Source organism: Lampris incognitus, chromosome 14, assembly GCF_029633865.1.
Source record: "Lampris incognitus isolate fLamInc1 chromosome 14, fLamInc1.hap2, whole genome shotgun sequence".
Taxonomy (NCBI): Eukaryota; Metazoa; Chordata; class Actinopteri; order Lampriformes; family Lampridae; genus Lampris; species Lampris incognitus.
The window spans coordinates 33879542-33902760 of record NC_079224.1 but is presented as its reverse complement, the minus strand read 5'-3'; the positions used below and the strand labels follow the sequence as shown (position 1 = coordinate 33902760).

Sequence of the window (23219 nt, the reverse complement as noted above, 5' to 3'; positions counted from 1 at the left end):
CAGTATAACCATTAATTTATCCCCATTTTTCAGCTCAACCTTTGCTGTTGGCCAAAAAATAATGTATCTCTAGTCCAGATATTGGGATTCCACCAATGCAGTTTGACTGTTTGGCTGATGTTTTTGTACATATAGTGGTGAAGTTCAGATGTCATCTGTCTGTTCTGCAGGTGCGTCATCGAGCCTCTGACCAGGTCATGGCTCTGAAGATGAACAAACTCAGTAGCAACAGAGCCAACATGCTGAGAGAGGTCCAACTGATGAACCGACTGTCACATCCCAACATACTCAGGTAGGTTAACAACGGTAACTACATAAGTTACAATACCATAACGATTCCAGCTGTTCTGATTATTACAGGATGTATGCACAGGGATTATTAAACCTCTTTTGCATCTTACCAGACTATTATGAATATAGCTAAAAAATGTAGAAATGCAAAAGCAGTAATGGGTTGAAAAAAGGGTCCGACTGGTCAATGTCCTTACAGACAGGTTGTTGACCAATTGCAGTACTGCAGTGAGTACTACAGCATACACATCCTAATAGCAATGACAATACTATCAGCCATAGAGTGCTAGTTAATAATTTCATTATTATCATGAAACATCAGCACAACTTAAGAAACTGAACTGTAAGGAACTGGCTATTGCATAGCTGCTGAATGAATAACCATAGCCTCTTATCAGGTCCAAGCCAAAGGGGCTTTTACATATCAGTACAGTAAAGGCCATTATGCAACAACTTCAAAGATGTCAGTAAAAACTTGGAATGGACTCATTGTCATACTGTAATTTTTAAATAATAGGATTGTGTCACTGTGTTGAGGATTTAAGTAACTGAGTAACCACTAATCCTCTTTGTTTCCATATTGCTCTTCAGCCACATCAAGGAAAGCTTTAACAGCAACCTGTCTGTGGCACCTGTGACCTACCCATGAAAGGACGTTGTCTCTGCTCTTGCTCTCTCTCTGAGCTCTCTTTCTCTAGTGCTCTCTCTCTCTAACTCTCTCTCTCTTTCTCACCCTGGACCCTGTCGTTGTGGTCTCTCTTTTTTTTTTCTTCCTGGTATGGGCTTGAAACCGGGTCAAACAGAGAGCCTATTAACAATGGATTTTCTGAACTGCCAGCTCCTGTTAGGGTTACAGCAGCAGCCTTGAGGGGGGAAAACATTCAGGGGCATTCTTTGTCCCAAGTAATTACGACAAGACTATCACATGCAGAACTATCATATACTTAATTTACTTCAAAGAATCTGGTAAATAATTAGTCCTTCTGTTTGGCTAATACATGACATGATAGTCTCCTTACGACATACTATGTGCTGTGCAAGACACTGTGTCCTCTCAAAGTTTGTTTTTCTTCCTTGGCACAAACAACATGGAAGCTTGTGATGACTCGGTTGTCTCTAGTTGCATCTTAAAATGTCTGCTTGCTTTATTAGTCTGGTTTGAATTTTAAATGGCTGTTATTCCTTTTATTGTATTCTTGCAAGTTTATTCAGTGTAATACATCACAATGAGCCTTTACATTGCCCCAGAGCACAGTTACTCATTTTTGCAGGCTCCAAGCCATGTCAAGCCAGCACCAAACCATGTCAGGCCAACACTCTGTCCCAAGTTTACAAGCAGGAGGGAGAATGTGTGTACATGTGCCATGTGCCCATGCATATATATATATATATATATATATATATATATATATATATACACACACACACACACACACACACACATAGGTGTGTGGTGTGTATGCGTATGTGCCTATGTATGTGCATGTGCAAATTTTACAATACCATCTTTGTTTGGTTAACCCAGTGGATTGCTTGTGTCTGTGTGTTAACAAGCAGACACTGAAGGGGTCATTGTTAGTTAAAATCCGATGAGGGGCGACACAGTTGACCTTTTTTTTCTTTTACTGCCTCCAGAGCTCTGAGGGCTTCGGGGCATTGCCTAGTTTCTTGTTTGGTAAGAGAACACAGCCATCTGAAACAGTCCCTAGTGGCATCAGAGATTACTGAATATAGACGCACGGAGGCATAGGAAGCAAAATGGAGAGATGAGAGGAAGTAGCAATGGGAGAAAAATGGAAGGAATGCAGGGAAAGAGATGGAGCTGTTATTTTCCTCCCAGGTAAATGACAACCTGTCTGGGATCCCCAAGTCTGGTCTTGCCCAAGAATATTCAACACTTTCCAAACCATTCTTCCTCCTTTGGTTTACCGATGATGGAAAAGGTCACAAATGCCATGTGTTCCATTAAAAGCATCAAGTTATTAAAAATTATTTCCAACTTATTTTTGTTTCAGGTGTGTTGTTTGAAGGTGTGTGTTGGGATTGGTCCATATCTGCTATTTTTTTTTTTTAGATCAAGTTTAACATACCTTTTTTGAGATTGCACTCATGTTTGAGCTTATACGGTCTTATTTTATTTTCCATTCAGTTTCATTTTATAGCTGACTCGGGCAGGAGATGATGAAATTCCAGTCATTTTGATAATTCTTTAATGAGATCAAGCCCAGCCCTGCTAAAACCAGGGAAACGCCTGTTGTGATGACTGATCCAAATAGTCAACAAATCAGCTTTGCATGTTTGATTATTTGTCTCTTGGTGTTTTGTAGGTTCATGGGAGTGTGTGTTCAAGAGGGCCAGCTTCATGCTCTGACAGAGGTAGGAGAAGTCACACACACACACAAACACAAACACACACACACACATATATGTACAAACAAACATAAGGACTGCTTGCTATTCTAACATCTGAGATTAAGGATTCTGCATCAGCCATTGACATATGTAGTAAAAGTGGTTTGAAACATGTAAGGGTGTATGCATGTGTCAGTGCTGCTGTGTGTTGGTGTGAGAAAGAAAGAAATAAAGAGAGAGAGAGAGTGCATTAGGGTTGTCTATCTTCTATAACCCCATTCGAATTTCATACCTTATTATTTTTAATATAAATGTGTGTGTGGGCGGCATGGTGGCACAGTGGTTAGCACGGTCGCCTCACAGCAAGAAGGTCCTGGGTTCGAGCCCCAGGGTAGTCCAACCTTGGGGGTCGTCCTCTGTGTGAAGTTTGCATGTTCACCCGGTTTCCTCCAGGTGCTCCGGTTTCCTCCCAAAGACATGTAGGTCAGGTGAATCGGCCATACTAAATTGTCCCTAGGTAGGGGTGTGTGTGTGTGTGTGTGTGTGTTGTGTATGTGTGCGTGTTTGTGTGTGTCAGAAAACATTCTCCCTGAGTCTCAGAGTGAATTTCACCCAAATAGAAGTACCATGGACATGATTTTCGTTGCTCGCCAACTACAAGAAAAACGCCGGGAACAAAATCAACCACTATACATGGCCTTCATAGACCTCACCAAAGCCTTTGACTCTGTGAACCGTCAGGCTCTGTGGCTGGTTCTGGCAAAAATTGGCTGCCTGGACAAATACATCCGGATACTGAGACTATTGCATGACAATATGTCAGCCACAGTACTCAGTGGCAGTGGAGATGAAACTGAACCCTTCAGGGTTCATACTGGAGTCGTGTCATTGCTCCTACCCTGTTCTCCATTTTCATTTCTGCTATCCTCCATCTTATGGGTAAACACCTGCCACAAGGAGTCAGAATCATGTACAGAACCGATGGAAAACTCCTGAACATCAACAGATTCAGGGCTAAAAGCAGAACCACCGCCATATCCATCATGGAGCTGCAGTATGCTGACGACAATGCCCTCGTGGCCCATTCAGAAGAGGACCTACAGTGCATTCTGGATGCTTTTCCAAGGCATACAAGCAGCTTGGTCTGGCCCTTAACATAAAAAAGACCCAGATCCTCTACCAGCCACCACCCAACACAAATAACCCTGCTCCACCCCCGACTATCTATGTTGACAAAACCGGACTGGAAAATGTGGACCACTTTACATACCTCGGAAGCCTCCTATCCTCCAAAGCTAACATCGATGAGGAAATACACCACCACCTCAGTTGTGCCAGTGGGGTTTTTTCAAGACTAAGGAAAAGGGTCCAAGCCAGAATGAAAATTCTGGTCTACAAAGCGGTAGTGTTGCCCACCCTACTGTATGGATCAGAATCCTGGACCACATACAGCAGACACCTGAAGACACTAGAGACACATCATCAGAGGTGCCTCCGAAAAATCCTGAAGATCACTTGGGAAGATAGACGCACCAACACCAGCGTCCTGGAGGAGGCTAACATTCCCGCTATCACTGCCACCATTGCCCAACACCAGCTCAAATGGACTGGCCATGTCATCCGTATGCCTGACTCTCGCCTTCCAAAACAAGTCCTATAGTCCCAGCTTCTCACAGGACAACGTGCCCCGGGTGGTCAAAAGAAAAGGTATAAGGATAACATCCAAATGAACATCAAAAAATGCCACATAGACCCTAAGACCTGGGAGGACACAGCAGCCAACAGGGCAACCTGGAGAAAACTTGTCTGGGGAGGAGCTGCACTTTATAATAATGATCTCCGACGTGCTGCAGAAGACAAGCGCAGACTCAGAAAGGAGGGAGTTTCCACCAAAAAGGCCCAAACCAATCCCACAATTACCCCTGCCCACAATGCACCAAAATATGTGGCTACAGGATCAGCCTCTTCGCCCACCTGAAGACCCACAAGGACCAAGAAGGAGGACAGTCATACTCGACCCCAAGTGACCGCCGATGATGATGATGATGGTGTGTGTGTGTGTGTGTGGGGGGGGGGGGGCTCTGTGATGGCCTGGCGGCCTGTCCATGGTGTCTCTCCACTTGCCAACCAATGACTGCTGGAATAGGCTCCAGCATCCCCGCGACCCTGAGAGCAGGATAAGCGGTTCGGATAATGGATGGATGGATGGATGGGTGTGTGTGTGTGTGTGTGTGTGTGTGGGCTCTGTGTAATGGCCTGGCAGCCTGTCCAGGGTGTCTCCCCGCCTGCCACCCAATGACTGCTGGGATAGGCTACCGGAATCCCTGCAACCTTGAGAGCAGGATAAGTGGTTTGGATAATGGATGGATGGATGAATTATATTCAAATTTTTAATATGCAAATGTAGCCTATTATTAATATTACCTATATACCCGGCTTATGCATTGCCAATACCACTATCAACATGTAGTTGTTATATATTCCGTAGACGGCATTCCAGCATGAACAGTCTATTTGTTATTTTTCCTTTTGTTGATGGAAATCCAAAAACCTTTCACACATCGCTTCTTAAATGGTCAGGAGTGGTGCTCTCCGCAGGTGCATCACTTTCTGCCATTTCTTATACCGTAAGGTTAGAGGTTTACATCAGCACAGGGCAGCACGGTGGGGCAGTAGTTAGCACTGTTGTCTCACACCAAGAAGGTACTGAGTTTGAACCCCAGGCTGTCCTAGGTCCTCTCTGTGTGGAATTTGCATGTTCTCTCCGTGTCTGTGTGGGTTTGCTCCGGGTGCTCCGATTTCCCCCCCACCATCAAAGACGGGTGTTAGGGTTAATACGCCTGTCTGTGCCCCCGACCGAGGCAAAAGAACTGGAGTTGGTCCCCAGGCGCTGCACGGCGGTTGCCCACTGGTCCTAGCTACACAGTGAGGATGGGTTAAATGCAGAGGATGAATTTCCCCACGGGTATTAATAAAGCTTACATTGAACGTAAGATTTTGAGTCAGGGTCAGACTCAGAAAACTTTAGACGTCACAAAAGCGTTTCGTTTACACATGCGGGCAGGCCAAGGCAAGAAGGGTCATGTCTAGATGGTAACCCTAGATTTGCAAAACTATCACAGGATTTTTAACCTAACCTTAATCCAGCCTCAACCTATCTTCAACCTAATGCTTGTGAAGTGCTGCTGTGCTGAATCAAGTACGCATGTGCGAGAGTTTCGGAAATTTAGGAATACCATCTGGAGTGGCAAGAAGGGCGAGATTCACTAATGTTAGCTAACACATTTAGAAAAAATAAAAGAATGCTTAAAGAATAAAAGAATACTATTTGATTTATATTAACATTACATTGTTCCAACAGCCCTAGAGTGCACCATTTTATATGTGTATGTTTGTTCTTATTTTTCATAGTGTTTTTCAGGTTAACATCACATCATCCCAGTACAGTATGTAGCACAGGAGCCTGTAATTGTCCACCGCGTTCCCGAGTGGACATCATAATTTTTGTCTGTGTGTTGGTGCGTATGTGCACATGATGATATGATGCGTCGTGCTTATAAAGTTTTTCACAGATGTTTAATGTTCAGTCACAATTACGGTCAGAGAGAGTAGTGCTTCCAGGGTTGTACATAACCGAATTTTAAGCAGTTAAGATGCCCCTCAATTCATGAGCCCAAGTCCAAAAATGATGTACCCAGGCTAAAATCGCCATAGCTCTTTAACAGTTTTTTTTCTTTTTGGACCCCCCCCCTTTTTTTTTTAAATTGTACCCGGCCAATTACTCCACTCTTCTTAGCCATCCTGGTCGCTGCTCCACCCCCTCTGCCGATCCAGGGAGGGCTGCAGACTACCACATGCCTCCTCTGACACATGTGGAGTCGCCAGCCACTTCTTTTCACATGACAGAGGAGTTTCGCCAGGGGGACGTAGCACGTGGGAGGATCACGCCATTCCCCCCAGTCCCCCCTCCCCCCGAATTCAAGGCGCCCCTACCGACCAGAGGAAGCACTAGCGCAATGACCAGGACACACACCCACATCCGGCTTCCCACCCGCAGACACGGCCAATTGTGTCTGTAGAGATGCCCAACCAAGCCAGAGGTAACACGGGGATTCAAGCTGGCGATCCCCGCGTTGGTAGGCAACGGAATAGACCGCTATGCTACCAAGACGCTGCTCTTTAACAGTTTTGAACATACGCATAATCATGGTCTCTTCAGAAAGGTAACCCTTTGCAATTTGTTCCTGAAGCATCAGATTTAACCTAAATGTTTCTGAAATTAAATTGCAGGAGCTCAAAAAAATGCCTTCATTGAGTTTTATCTTTACCTAAAACAGAAAATCATTATTTGAGTGAAAATATCTACCTTTGACTTTGTCTTTTGAGCTGACAACTCAGTGAAGCTATTGCCACAAGTCTTACCAATTTCCTCTTCAAATTTGATTATGCAGCAAAGTATGTGCAAAAGCAGATCTTCAGAATGCCCATATGGAGTCTCTAAAGGACTTTTTGCTCTCATATGATGTTATGGGCCTTTGGGAGTATGCAAGACAACATATTTTTGTGCCTGAATTTTATAATTCCATTAAGATTCTGTTATCCTCTTTCAATGTTGTACTCTGTAATTTGTGTAAACACAACATCCATTGCACGTTGTCCATCTTGGGAGAGAGATCCCTCCTCTGTTGCTCTCCCTGAGGATTTTTTCTCCCTGTTAAAGGGCTTTTTCAGGGAGTTATTTCTTATCCGATGTGAGGGTCTAAGGACAGGATGTTGTGTTGCTGTAAAGCCCCTTAAGGCGAATTTGTAAATTTGTGACATTGGGCCATACAAATAACATTGACTTGACTTGACCTGTAATCTAGACGGCCCTATAGGGTGTGCGAGAAGGTTTAATTCTTTTTCTTGTGTGCATATGTTGTGTGTAAGAGAGAGCGAGGGAGAGACAGAGAAAGATAAGGCTCAAGATCCAGATCCAGTGAACCTTCTGGTAGTTATTTTCATTAATTAGTCACAGGGGAAATGCCTAATAAGCAGTCCATTTATTACATAACAGTTCTCTGTTAATGTTAATGCTAGGGGTAACAAAAGCCAGGCCCAGTTCTCTTGATTAAAGCCACCACAAACGGAAGGGAGTGAAGAATACTGCAAACAAGAAATTCACCCCGAAACGATGTTCACAGGTCATCTCAGACAAGACCACTTAGATTTATTAACATATGTGTGAGCTGGTTCTCATAATTACAGCATAATATACACTACCGTTCAAAAGTTTGGGATCACCCAAACAATTTCGTGTTTTCCATGAAAAGTCACACTTATTCACCACCATATGTTGTGAAATGAATAGAAAATAGAGTCAAGACATTGACAAGGTTAGAAATAATGATTTGTATTTGAAATAAGATTTTTTTTACATCAAACTTTGCTTTCGTCAAAGAATCCTCCATTTGCAGCAATTACAGCATTGCAGACCTTTGGCATTCTAGCTGTTAATTTGTTGAGGTAATCTGGAGAAATTGCACCCCACGCTTCCAGAAGCAGCTCCCACAAGTTGGATTGGTTGGATGGGCACTTCTTTGAGCAGATTGAGTTTCTGGAGCACCACATTTGTGGGGTCAATTAAACGCTCGAAATGGCCAGAAAAAGAGAACTTTCATCTGAAACTCGACAGTCTATTCTTGTTCTTAGAAATGAAGGCTATTCCATGCGAGAAATTGCTAAGAAATTGAAGATTTCCTACACCGGTGTGTACTACTCCCTTCAGAGGACAGCACAAACAGGCTCTAACAGGTACTATTTAATGAAGATGCCAGTTGGGGACCTGTGAGGCGTCTGTTTCTCAAACTAGAGACTCTAATGTACTTATCGTCTTGCTCAGTTGTGCAACGCGGCCTCCCACTTCTTTTTCTACTCTGGTTAGAGCCTGTTTGTGCTGTCCTCTGAAGGGAGTAGTACACACCGGTGTAGGAAATCTTCAATTTCTTAGCAATTTCTCGCATGGAATAGCCTTCATTTCTAAGAACAAGAATAGACTGTCGAGTTTCAGATGAAAGTTCTCTTTTTCTGGCCATTTTGAGCGTTTAATTGACCCCACAAATGTGATGCTCCAGAAACTCAATCTGCTCAAAGAAGTGCCCATCCAACCAATCCAACTTGTGGGAGCTGCTTCTTGAAGCGTGGGGTGCAATTTCTCCAGATTACCTCAACAAATTAACAGCTAGAATGCCAAAGGTCTGCAATGCTGTAATTGCTGCAAATGGAGGATTCTTTGACGAAAGCAAAGTTTGATGTAAAAAAAATCTTATTTCAAATACAAATCATTATTTCTAACCTTGTCAATGTCTTGACTCTATTTTCTATTCATTTCACAACATATGGTGGTGAATAAGTGTGACTTTTCATGGAAAACATAAAATTGTTTGGGTGATCCCAAACTTTTGAACGGTAGTGTAGATAAACTTTGACAGTGCACAGATGATGACAGTTGTGGTCTTATGTTTTCTAGTTTTGAAGAATGTGCTGCGTATAACGCCTAATACAGTGGCAAGAACATGTAATTTGTTTTGCTTTTGATCGGAAATTTGAACAAAACTTTTCCTCTTCAACAACATTGACATAATTTCTCTACATACATCAAACATGAAATTGATGGAAACAGCAACAGGCAAATGCCCTCAAACACCTCAGGGTCTTTCAAAATATATGCTTATGTGGGTATGTGTCCTGGTCGCTGCATTAGTGCCTCCTCTGGTCGGTCTGGGTGCCTGTTCAGGGGGGAGGGGGAACTGGGGGGAATAGTGTGATCCTCCCACGCGCTATGTCCCCCTGGTGAAACTCCTCACTGTCATGTGAAAAGAAGCGGCTGGCGACTCCACATGTATCGGAGGAGGCATGTTGTAGTCTGCAGCCCTCCCCGGATAGGCAGAGGGGGTGGAGCAATGACCGGGACGGTTCAAAAGAGTTGGGTAATTGGCCAAGTACAATTGAGGAGAAAAGGGGGGTACCCCCCCTCCAAAAAATAATAAAATATATATATATATGCTTACATGTTAAAAACGAGGCAGCTTGAGTTACTGATTGATTGTCACTCAGAGTTGCAGACAGAGCATTTGATACATGAGAAATTATTTGATACACATCATTTCATACAAGAGAATTGCATATTAACAAAAGATGGGAACAGACAGAGAAGCAAATCCTAATTGTCCTTAAATTAGGAAGGGAAAAGTTGCTGGATCCTGTCCATGGCTGCCCAAATTCTGCAGTGTGCCGTTCCAAAATAACATCACAACTGTGTTGGTTTGAGGCCCCAAACCACAGACTTAGAGCTCTGAGGTCACTGTGCCAACACACAAACACACACACGCACGCACGCACACACACACACACATACAAAACAGTGTGACACACTTGCATGTCAAATTCAAGTTGTGCTCGAACAGACGAACTTGTCTTGCCCAGTGTTAACACTGAAAAACCTCTGCATTTGCATATGCATTCAGTACAAACACACATGAACACAAGTACAAACACACACAATTCCACTCTTGTTTAGGGTTGCACAAAAGCCATGCTTTCAGACAGATAGACACACATCTCATTATACTGTTCAGCAGGGAATGTGCACATTGTAATCTTGAGGCGCATACAGAACTACTTTATTCCGCTGCTGTGTCATGAAAACATGTTCCAACATGTGCACATACACACCACACATGCACGCACACACACTGCGGTAGGTCTTGTTTTCTCGCTGCAGCGTAAACAAGATCCTGTGGTGCTGCGACAGGACCAATGCTTACTGCCCTGACCCTGGTGGTGGGGCCATGCTGTTTAGTTACCCGACCCTTGCTATGAGACCATACTCAAAGGAAATGGAGGCTCAAGTTACTGTGCAGCCCCAAGCCACCTTTACCCGTATACACAGATAGCTGTCACACATCAAAAATACACACTGAGCAAAGAAAAAGAAATGACTCCGGAAATTTTCTTGTGGAGAACCCAATGAGAATCAAAAGCTAGAGCGGTTTCCACATTACAGTGTCATGGATAGTTAATTTTTATTTATTTATTTCTAAGTTTCCAACGAGTTTGAATATTTTTCATCATTTTTTGGTGCTTTGCAGCCTTCATTGCAACAGAATCAGGACCTCAAAAACCTTGCTCAATGAATGTGCTCTTTGGAAAAAAATCCATCAGCGATTGGGAAGGCTTTGTCCTCGTCTAAAAGACTTGAGAAGATTAGAATACGAACACAGAATAGTGGATACAATAAGGCCTCCTTTTTAAAAAAAAAGTCTCCTCACCACTCATGCTCTTCCAGCTGCTGGAGAAGTTGTAGCTCCCAGGAAGCCAATCACTACCCCTTGTTTTGGGCCTGCCCAAAAGTAAATACCTTTTGGCGTAAGATTTATGTAGAAAAAAATTTATATAGACAAAAATTACTTTTAATTGGGATGAACTCCTCTTTGGTCTATTATATGCAGCACCCACAAACATTAATACAAGTTACTTATTTGGAATAATGAGTGTAGCTGTGAGAAAAGCAATTACAAAGAAATGGCGTAAGACAGACACCCCATCTCTAGAGGACTGGTATGATATACTAACTTTTGACATTTTTGTGATGGAAAGAATCACTTTCTCCATGAAGCTTCAGGAAACAAAATTTGAGGAAATTAGGGAGAAGTGGAAATTGTATATTTCCCCAAAACGTCCTTCCTTTGTTTAAATTTGTCTATGTAAGTATGTTGTTGTTTTTTTAACTTTCCTTTTTTTCTTTTATCCCAAATGGAAAAACACCCCATGTTCTATTTTTGTGTTCTGTAATTACTTTGTTTAAAAAAAAACAAACGTGTTTTCTCCAGGGTACATATAGGATAAGGCGATTTTGCTTGTGGTAACCATTTTGTATGAAATTAGCAAATATACATTTTGATAGAAAATTTAAAAAACATGGTTTTAATCTTACTTAACTCGGGTCAATTGTTGGTTGTACTTCCAACTTGCCCAAGGACTCTTCAGTGGCTCCTTAATGATCAGCGCTGGTCTCTGATTCTGAGCTACAGAGCTGCTAAAACAACACTTTAATTGCTGACCTGCATGCTCTCCCCAGCTCTAGGAGAGGCATACACAGCCAACATCACCAGCGGATAAGGTTTCATGAGGAGCTGGATAATTGAGTATTATCTAAGACCCAACAACAAATCTCGGAGACAAAAATGATGCAAATTGAGCTCATTTGCAAGCCCCAAGCGAAGGAAAGCATGTACTGGAATTCCCTCAAAGCCATTAAAAGCATACAAAACCTCCATGGTCAAGGTTATTGGTACGGCATAGTAAACTCTGCTCAGTTTCTGCACCTTTTAGGAAAGGTTATTCTATAATCTAGGCTAATGCTAAGTCACGACCCATGGCAGGATTTAGCCCATCTTTTCAAATCCGCTCTCTGTGGCCAACAAAAATTCTTTGTTTCTCACTGTTGAGTTTGAGCTGGATGTTAAGCTGGGAAAAACAGAAAACATGTACAATTTAAAAAGTAGAGTTTAGTTTTCTGTGACCTGCGTTTTTTTTTGGCTTCTTTTAGCCTTTGTTACTTGCAAACCAGACTCAAACTAATGTTGCACAACTTTAGATTAAGTATTAGGAGTTGAAATTGTCAAATCCCTGCAGGCCTTAGGGTGAACACACACAGTGGCATGTATATACAGTATATGCCCTATTTTAGCAGTTAGCATGATGACATATAATTAGGACCTATTTAACACTCATTTAGGTATGAAGTAATGCTTTGAGGGAGGTTTGTGTGTGTGTGTGTGTGTGTGTGTGTGTTGAGTATTTACAATGCTGTAATCACTTGCAGTATCTCAAGTAAGACATTGAAAGAATAGGAAAATTATACATTTAAAGAATAATTTCAAAAAAGAATGAAAAATCACTGCCCCACTCTAACTTGTGCCCACACATATTGGGCTCTATGTCTGTGTGGTTAAGATGGTTTTGATTTCTTTGTAAATAGCCTTGATACCAAGGTTTTATAGCTGTAAGCTCTTTTGATCAAAAGGAGAAATAAAAGGGACAGTTAAGATGCTTAACTTTGGACTTGGCACTGCTTTCCTCATATCAGTCAGTTACCCAAGTCAATTTTTATTTGCTGAGGGCCAGATTGTTGAGGCGTACTTTGATGTAGTGTCAAGTGTTCACTCCACTTCCCCAATTCTACATTTGAGGAGTTGTCACTGTAGTCTTACTTGCAGGTAGGAGCAGGACAGATGCATGGTGGGGATTCGCTTCAGGCTAACACTATAAGTCCCTTGGCAGGAAGTTGGATTAGTCTGAGTTTTAATTGTCTCCAGTGAGGTTTCACTGCTCCATCCTTCTCCCCACCTTCCCTCGGCAAGTAGACAGCAGATGTTGGGCTACAAAGGAATTTGCTGGACAAAGACAGTATAATCCTGTACGGCGTCTAGGATTGGGGTTTGTGTGTGTGTGTGCGTGTGTGTGTGTGTGCGCGTGTGCGTGCGTGCGTGTGTGTGCGCGCGCGCGTGCACGCATGCGTGCCTGTGTGCATGAATGAGGCGAAGGTAGAAGTTCTGAGGGTATGGAGCTGGAGGAGTTCAGGCTAATTGAGCATTTGACTTGACTCTTGCATGCAAGGGCAGACATATTTGTGCCGTTTTTCGAGCCAAACAGTATTTTATGTATTGAGAAACAATGTAAATTGAGCAATCATTTGGCCAAATGCATCCAAAACAACAGTAAACCTGGGTCTCTTAAACTGTTGTTTTTCCATAGCAAGACAGAGGTTCTGAGCACAGAAAGAATTCATTCCAGTGGCGTTTCCACTCGTGCTCGGTTTGGTGTGGAAGGGTTCCAAACTGCTCATTTCAGCATTGTTTGATAACCTTGCTGAACAAGGCCAGATCATGCTAGTGGGAGGGCTTAATGCCGTCTGTATTTCAATGATTGATTTTGCATTCAGGTTGCATCACATATGAAAGGGTGTTGATTATTACATCCTGCATTGATCCTACAGCACCTGCTGAAAGTGCAGTGAACCAGCACTTGTGTTTTTCAGTCAGAAAAGGAAATTTAAAAAATTGTCCAAATCCGTGTTGTAGTCAGTGGAGGGGACGCTGGCTCTGGTGTTGCATGTGCATCACATGGGACTTCCTAGAACTGATTTCATCTCCAGTAATCTGTTTCTAATGGAAACAGAAATGATAACTGTGCACATGACTCCTTGGCAGCACGGCATGGCATGCAGTGGCCTCATTACAACCTCAACATGATAATGAAAAAAGATATATGGTGCAGGACCTGAAATGGGTTCCAAACCTAGTGTGAATTGTCTTTTGTATATTGAACGACAATATTGATCATATAGCTTGTCAATGCCCCATGTACAGCTGGGCTCTTCTCAGTTGCTGCTTAGAGCAAACCTTATCAGACCTATTTTGCAAATAACGCAGAAGTACAGAACAAATGTTCAGCAGTGGTCCGAAGAGTCTTTTCTAAACAGCATGATTACAGTAAATTTTCAAGTGAATTGGTTGTCAATAATCCTAAGAAAATATAATGGTAGAAATGCCCTAAGATATGACAGCAAGAGAAGATCTTTTCTGAATCCAATATTTTGAGTTTTTTGATAGCATTTGATGCCTTAGTGCTTTCTCTTCATCAGCAGGCTCACACCAATTACAATGCCATTGACATCACTGCTGTGGTGTAATTTGATTAGGGTCATAGCACCACATTCGCCGTGTGGGTCAGTACAACATAAGCCTACTAATGGATCATTCACTTCATCGCAAAACCAGAATCCGTTTTTCGTTAGTCAAGGAAGTTCAAACGTAACAAGGGATTGACTAGGTGGGTCAGATCACATTAAAAATTAGAAACAGAATTTAAAAGTATTATGATACAATGCAAATTAATTGTCAGTTTACACTGAAATTCATTTTGCATCCTTAGGCAGTTCCGTTCAAGAGATTTACACACAGATTAAACATGGTTACGCAAATGGCAGTTATTATAGATGTAGAAAAACACATCAAACAGTCATGACAATCATACATTATATATATTATATATTTATGTGACGACCCCTAACAGGAACAGCTGAAAGTAGTATATATATATAATATGTGTGTGTATGTGTAATATCATATAAAAATTATATATAATTATATATATTATTATTACATATATATTATACATACATATATACATTATATCCTCTGGATTCAAATCTCAGTTAGCAGTGCACTGATTTTGGTTTAAACAGGATAGGCTGGTGTATAAAAGAATTCTTCAGCATGCTGTGTTTAAATTGAGAGACAATAAATTGACAATTAGAGGGCAGAAGTTGGTTATTCTCCATTTGAAACACGCAAGGAGTCAGAAGAGATACTACACTGCTCAAAAAAATAAAGGGAACACATAAGCAATGCAATGTAGCTCTAAGTCAATCACACTTTTGAGATATCAACCTGTCCAGTTAGGAAGCAACACTGATTTGTGAATCAATTTCACCTGTTGGTAAATTGTCTAATTTCCACCAGGTGGAAATTAGACAATTTGCAAGACAACCCCTATAAAAGGAATGGATTTGCAGGTGGTGGCCACCGACCATTTGCCTGTCCTCATCTTTTCTGGCCGATCTTTGGTTAGTTTTTCATTTTGCTAGTGCCCTCACCACTAGAGGTGGCATGAGGCGGTATCTGCAACCTACAGAAGTTGCTCAGGTAGTGCAGCTCATCCAGGATGGCACATCAATGCGTGCTGTGGCAAGAAGATTTGATGTGTCTCCCAGCACAGTGTCCAGAGCATGGAGGAGGTACCAGGAGACAGGCCAGTACACCAGGAGACGTGGAGGGGGCCACAGGAGGACAACAACCCCGCAGCAGGACCGCTATCTGGTCCTTTGTACAAGGAGGAACAGGAGGAGCACTGCCGGAGCCCTACAAAACGACCTTCAACAGGCCACTAATGTGCAGGTTTCTGCTCAAACAGTGAGAAACAGAATGCATGAGGATGGTATGAGGGCCCGACGTCCACAATTGGGGCCTGTGCTCACAGCCCAACACCGTGCAGCCCGATTGACCTTTGCCAGAGAACATCTTGGTTGGCAGATTCGCCATTGGCGCCCTGTGCTCTTCACAGATGAGAGCAGGTTCACACTGAACACATGTGACAGACGTGAGAGAGTCTGGAGACGCTGTGGAGAATGTTCTGCTGCCTGCAACACCCTCCAGCATGACCGGTTTGGCGGTGGGTCAGTGATGGTCTGGGGAGGCATATCCTTGGAGGGCCGCACAGACCTTTACGTGCTAGCCAGAGGTACCATGACTGCCATTAGGTACCGGGATGAGATCCTCAGACCCATTGTCAGACCATATGCTGGTGCAGTGGGCCCTGGGTTCCTGCTCATGCATGACAATGCTCGTCCTCATGTGGCCAGAGTCTGTCAGCAGTTCCTGTATGTCGAGGGCATTGATGCTATGGACTGGCCTGCACGTTCCCCAGACCTGAATCCAATCGAGCACCTCTGGGACATCATGTCTCGTACCATCCGCCAACGCGATGTCGCACCACAGACTGTCCAGGAGTTGACCGATGCCCTGATCCAGGTCTGGGAGGAGATCCCTCAGGAGACCATCCGTCGTCTCATCAGGAGCATGCCCAGACGTTGTAGGGAGTGCATACAGGCACGTGGAGGCCACGCACACTACTGAGCCTCATTTTGAATCATCTTGAAGAATTTCCACAGAAGTTGGATCAGCCTATGTTCTCATTTTCCACTTTGATTTTGAGTATGATTCTGAATCCAGACCTTAATGGGCTAATGATTTTGATTTCCATTGATCATTCTTAGGTTATTTTGCTCTAAACACATTCCTCTGTCTAATAAATAAAGATTTTCAGCTGAAATATTTAATTCATCGAGGTCTATATTGTGTTTTTAGGTGTTCCCTTTATTTTTTTGAGCAGTGTATTAAGTAGGGGTGTAAATCACAAGTTTTATCACTGTACAGTATTATATCGATTCTTTGGACAACAATATGATATTTGCTGATATCACAAAGTCTACCACGGTACGATTTTGATTCAATTCAATTCAGAAGCCTACGATCGATATGAGATGATATCGTATGCCCATTTAACACAGTCACTCACATTTATATCAACTCACAAAAAGCAACTACAATATGATTTGACAATTTTATTACTGAGCTCTTCAAGACATTTAAATGAAAAACAATCTGTTCTTTTTAATAAAAATAATAAAAATAGACCTCCTGTTATTCACTATTAAAGTGCCATATTTCTCATGTTTAAGTGCAAATATTTTTTATCAGTTAACTTAAAGAGCGGCATGTATATGGGCGACACAGTAGCACAGTGGTTAGCGCAGTCGCCTCACAGCAAAAAGGTCCTGGGTTCGAGCCCTGGGGTAGTCCAACCTTAGGGGTCGTCTCAGGTCGTATTCTGTGTGGAGATTGCATGTTCTCCCCATGTCTGCATGGGTTTCCTTCGGGTGGTCCGGTTCCCTCCCACAGTCCAAAGACATGTAGGTCAGGTGAATCGACCATACTAAATTGCCCCTAGGTATGAATGTGTGTGTATATCGGCCCTGTGTGATGGCCTGGCGGCCTGTCCAGGGTGTTTCCCCGCCTGCCGCTCAGTGACTGCTGGGATAGGCTCCAGCATCCCCGCGACCCTGAGCAGGATAAGCGGTTCGGATAATGGATGGATGGATGGAATTTAAAGAGCCCTTGATGACCTTTCAATTATGAACATGAACCATGCACCAGCAGTCATTGGGCGGCAGGTGGGGAGACACCCTGGACAGGCCGCCAGGCCATCACAGGACCACTTAGAACAAAACAATTTGAAATTGGGTCCATGTTAGTAACCATGTTCAACTCTTAAATGTGAACTCAACTGCTGACTGTTGGGACACAGCTTCTGACACATCAAACAGGTCAACATTGTTTTAGCCTCTTAGTCACAGTTTAGAGATATTGAGCTTTAAAATGTTCACATCCTTGGCGTGTCTTAAAGAGGATGATATGAATCTAAGTTTTCACTTTGCATCGATGATATTGGATCGTTGATCATTGAATCAATACATCGATCCAGATCGATGGATTGTCACACCCCTACTATTAAGTCTGAGAATGCTTTTGTTGTGAGTTACTTGAAAGGAGCGTGCCACAGTGGTATTTGATAAATAGAAGAAAAAGGGAAAGGATGTTATAAAATCTAAAAAAAATTCATTATAAATTTGATAACCTCTTCCTGTTGTGGAATCCTGCTCATACAAAAACAGTGTGAACGAGGTCAGAAGGATTTCCTCCCTTGCCTGTCAGTCCCCCCTGTCCTAATTCTATGGTTGTCACTCTTAGCAATGATCAGGGCTAAACCAGACCACCTCATTATGTCATCTCACTTCTCCATGGTGCAATGTTCATGATATTTGACATCGGATTAGTGTTTGTGTCTGTCTGCCTGTCTGCCTGTCTGTCTGTCTGTCTGTGCATGTGTGTGTGTGTGCGTGCGGTGTGTGTGTGTGTGTGTATAATTCCATCTAAGCAGCACAGCCACGTCAAGTTTTGTTGATCAAAGCTGACAGTCAGAGTGAAGGAGGGCTACTTTTAAACCCACTGAGCTGATTTACGCTCCTGGCTCTTCACTCTCTACCCTACATGACTGCCAGTTGGTCAACAGTCAATCATCACCCTGCCACTAAGCTTTTCTGTCAATCAGACAGGCAGTCAGCTTACCCAAGCAGACAGCCTGTTGTTCGGTATTTGAATAATTTGGTGGCCAGCCAGTGAGACCAGACTGAATAATAAACCGAACAGGTAGTCAAACAGTCAGTATGTAAACCACACAGATATCTTATACAAGGCCGTGAAAAATTATTTGCCCCGTCCTGATTTCCTCTATTTTCTGCAAATTTGTGACACTGAATGATTTCAGATCTTCATACAAAGGAGAACCTGAGTAAGCACAAAATACAGTTTTTAAATGATCATTTAATTTATTGAAGGAAAAAGGTTATCCAACGCCCATATCACCCATTTGAAAAATGAATTGCCCCCCTAAACTTAATAACTGGTTGTGCCACTTTTTGCAGCAAAAATTTCAACCAAACGCTTCCTATAATTGGACATCAGTCTTTCACATCGCTGTGGAGGAATTTTGGCCCACTCTTCTTTGCTAAATTCCTGTAATTCAGTAACGTTGGGATGGCTTTTGAATATGAACTGCTCATCCAAGGTCCTGCCACAGCATCTTGATGGGGTTCAAGTCAGGACTTTGATTAGGCCACTCCAAAACCTTCACTTTATTTCTTTTGAGCCATTCTGAGGTGGACTTAGTCTTGTGTTTTGGATCATTGTCCTGCCACATAACCCAATTACACTTCAGCTTCAGATCACAGACCGATGACCAGACATTTCCTTTCAACATTTTCTGGTAGAGAGCAGAATTCATGGTTCCTTCAATGATGGCAAGTTCTCCAGGCCCTGAGGCAGCAAAGCATCCTCACACCATCAAACTACCACCACCATGTTTGACTGTTGGTATGATGTTCTTATTGTGAAATGCTGTGTTTGCTTTATGCCAGTCATAAGGGGAGCCATGTCTTCCAAAAAGTTCTACTTCCAAAAAGTTCTACATAGAACATTATTCCAAAAGGCTTGAGGTCACCAGTGTGCTTTTTTCCAAATGTGAGCTGAGCACTAATGTTTCTCTTAGCTAGCAGTGGTTTGCGCCTTGCAACTCTCCCATGAATTCCATTTTGGCCCAGTCTCTTTATTATTGTCGAATCATGAACGATGACCTTAGCTGAGGCTAGAGAGGCTTGCAGTTCTTTAGATGTTGTTTGGGGTTTTTCTTTTTGTGACTTCCTGAATGAGTCGTTGCTGCACCCTTGGAGGAATTTTGGTCAGCCGGCCATTCCTAGAAAGATTCACCACTGTTTCAAGTTGTCTCCATTTGGAGACAATGGCTCTCACTGTGGTTCACTGGAGTCCAAGAGCCTTAAAAATTGATTTATAACCCTTTGCAGACTGATATATCTCGGCAGCATTTTTTCTCATCTCTTCCTTTGTCTCTGTTGATCGCAGCATAGTGTACTGTTTGTTGAGACCTTGTAGCCCACTTCACATTGATGGTAAGGTTCTGTATGTCATGTTTGGATTCAACAGGGCTGGCAGTAATCAAGCCTGGGTGTGTCTGCTCTAACTGAATCCAGTGATCAATTAAATTTGGTTAATCAGTTGATTGAGTAACTAAGGGAGTAATTACTTTTTCAGACAGGGTCAGTTGCGGGTTAACTTTTTCTTTCCCTTAAATAAATAAAATTATCATTTAAAAACTGAATGGTGACGGGCATGGGCGCAAGTCCCTGAATACTGGGACGGCATCCAGCGATGGCTGTCCGTGAAGCTGAACGGGCCGAGGTAGTACTGTCCACGTGACCTCCCCAGCACAAGACCGCTGCCTTCCAACCGCATTTCAGGGAGGTTGACCATGAGCACGAGTAAGCAGATGAGGTCTACGAGATCCAGCTTTCACCACAGTAGTCTTGGCAACGGCCTCCAACATCCAGGCGATGTCCACCCTGGCCGACTGACCGCCTGTGCCTGACAACCTGTGCCCCCGTCCATAGGGTTAGTGGTTGTGTCAGGAAGGGCATTTGACGTAAAATTTTGCCAAATCAGTATGCGGCTTGCCAAGACCATACCGAATCAGTCTAGGCCTGGATCAACAACGGCCGCCACTGGTGCTGTGCCCTCACAGGGTAGATGGAAACTATAAAATCCACTGTAGTGACCCCTGAAAAACAGGGAACAAGCCAAAAGTAGAACATTTAAAAAATGAATTTTGTGTTTACTCAGGTTCTCTTTGTTTATCTTCTTTCGATCATTTTGTATGAAGATCTGAAACAATTAAGACAAATATGCAAAAGTAGAGGAAAATATGAAGGGGCACATACTTTTTCATGGCACTGCACATTAGCCTAAACTTGAACTAGCCAGACAGGCGAAAAGTTACCGGTAGTCTAATGTTGTTCATCAGTCAGTTTATCTGGGTACTAAGTTAGTAAACCATTCGGCATTTATTTTGTCTCACTGTATTTTTAGATAACTAGGCAGAAGGTCCCTTAGCAAAGCAATCAGCCCATTAGTCAGTTGGTTTGTTTATGGTTGGGGTTCTTTAAGCAAGCCAACTTTTATCCCAGAAAGTTTAATCAGTACATCACTTACAATGGCCATGTGTACTTTTTACAGAGGATTGGGGAATAGTTGCAATCACAGCATTGTAAGATGGTGACAGGTGTACTCTTAGTCCCCCCTATTGATTGTGATGCAACTGTTTCGGTGGTTATGCAACTGTGTTGTTCATAAGGCTGGGGATACCCGCAGTAAGCTGAGATTGACGAAGTCACTTAGATGAGTGGTGAAACATTTCTCCCACTAAGCGTTGTGTCCAGATGAACTGATTCAACTTTTTGGGATGTCCTTGCCTGGATTATTGAGCATGCATCAAGACAAGCTGTCTTTGTTATTGGCTGGTCTGTCAAAATTGTTTTAGTCATTGACATCAGGGAATGGGCTTTTGCTGTTAATAGATTTATCCCAGTAATGAATTGAGACCTGTTTTAAGTAGGGCTGCATGATATTGGAAAAAACTCATATTGCGATATTTTTTTTCTGCGATATATGTATTGCGATATGAAAAGAAAAATACAGGAATTTCCTCCAGATGACTTGAATACCTCGATTTGAAAGGGATGAATGATTCTGGAACGATTAGGGTGATTTTGTAGGGGAGTTGTTGGGAAATTGTGAAATGTGAACGGTGTCTTTTTTCGTCATTCATACGGGGAGGAGGAGGCAATGGAGCCAGACAGATGATACGGAGCTATGGACCGAGAATAGTGATGCCCGGATCGGCTCTGACATCATCTGAATCCGCTTGTACGCATAATGACGTTTTCAAACGGGAAGTGATCTCCCGCACCCTCCCGCCTCTCATGTGAAAGACAAACGGACTGTCTGGAGTTGCGAAAGTAATATGTCGTGTGGTGAGGTAACCGTGGGAACAGGTGTCGCTTCCCATGTTAAAAGTACATTAATCATCCACCCGCCACCCATGCAAATGAATTATTTTCTCCGATTTAGGGACTCACACCCGATCACACATTACCATTATTTCTCAGTGGGATATATGTAAGCGTAGTGAAATGGTAACGTATTACACCATATTTGAGGTACCAGTTTTGTAGCTACCAGAAACACACAGTGCTTTGCAGCTGTTGCATATGACATACCCAGCACTTGACTTGTCATGGTTAAGTATTTCACCAAATCGCTCCCACATGGAACTTTTCTGCCCTTCCTTTTTTTCTTTTTAACTCTCCTTTTTTAATTTTCTCTCGGATGTTTTTTGCCTCCATTGCTGCTTAAGACAAATGAACGCCAAATTGACAATGAGAGTCTAGTCTGCTTATTTGTGCTTGATGTAAAATTAAGCTTAAAATATGTTCACATTTTAGAGAATGTAACTAATATTTTCCTCCTTGAATATTTATTATTTCATCCACCCACAACCGTGGTGCCCACAGATATGACTGTGATCCGCGCATTACTAGCCAAGAAGCAGACGAACACGTCGATGTGTCACTGAGCGAGAAATGACAAAGTATCGGACAGACTTCTCTTGTGAATTAGTCATGGAAAATTAGAAATGTGTGAGTTATCCTTTTGTATGAAGCAGCAAAAAGTTGCAGCATGGGAGTTAATATGCACTCCTGTGACATGACTATTGTGCATGCGCTCATTGTGATGACGATGCTGAAACGATATAGAATTATAGGCCTGGTCTTAAGTTCTTATACAAACTGTATATTCTTTATTGACCAGTTAGATGCCCAGGCCAAGCTCATACACAACCTAGTAGAACTAACATGTCATTTGACCATTCTGGGGGATTCAATTCATGGCACAAGATCATTTGTAGAAAATTGTTTGGGTTTTTTTCATTGCTCAATAAATCATTCACTCAGATTCTTTTTCATCTGTGTAGCACATTTCTGCAGTCCTATCTATAGCTAATAATGCTGCCAGTTATTACAGGTATAAATTTCTGCTAACATGCGAGCAAAATGGATAATTTCACTGATTTTAAATGAAATTTAAATGGTTCTGCTTTAGTTAATTTCTTTGACACTGAATTTCTAATCCTTATATTTTATAACTGCTAAAATTTTATGTTGGAAAAGTTTCTGAAGCACATTTGTAAATTGGTTTATTATTAATGCAGTCATACGTCTTTGTTTATTATTTTTGTTTTGCTTTTGGCTCTCTGATAACAGTACATCAATGGTGGCAACTTGGAGCAGCTTCTGGACAGCAACAAACACCTGAGCTGGCCCATGAGGGTGAAGCTGGCTTGTGAGATTGCCAGTGGTCTGGCCTACTTGCATTCTAAAGGAATTTTTCACAGAGACCTCACCTCCAAGGTAGGCCACATATTTTGTTTTTTTTTTCCCTTAA

The 23219-nt window shown here is 42.5% G+C and overlaps 1 protein-coding gene across 1 annotated transcript in view; it reads left to right on the top strand.

Annotated features, from left to right (window-relative positions):
* tesk2 (testis associated actin remodelling kinase 2) overlaps positions 1-23219 on the top strand; it is a 63993-nt gene that overhangs the window by 15662 nt on the left and 25112 nt on the right. The window contains exons 4-6 of the mRNA XM_056292976.1: positions 171-292; positions 2619-2667; positions 23039-23185. Of these exons, the coding sequence (XP_056148951.1) occupies positions 171-292; positions 2619-2667; positions 23039-23185 (318 nt within the window). The remainder of the gene's footprint in view (positions 1-170; positions 293-2618; positions 2668-23038; positions 23186-23219) is intronic.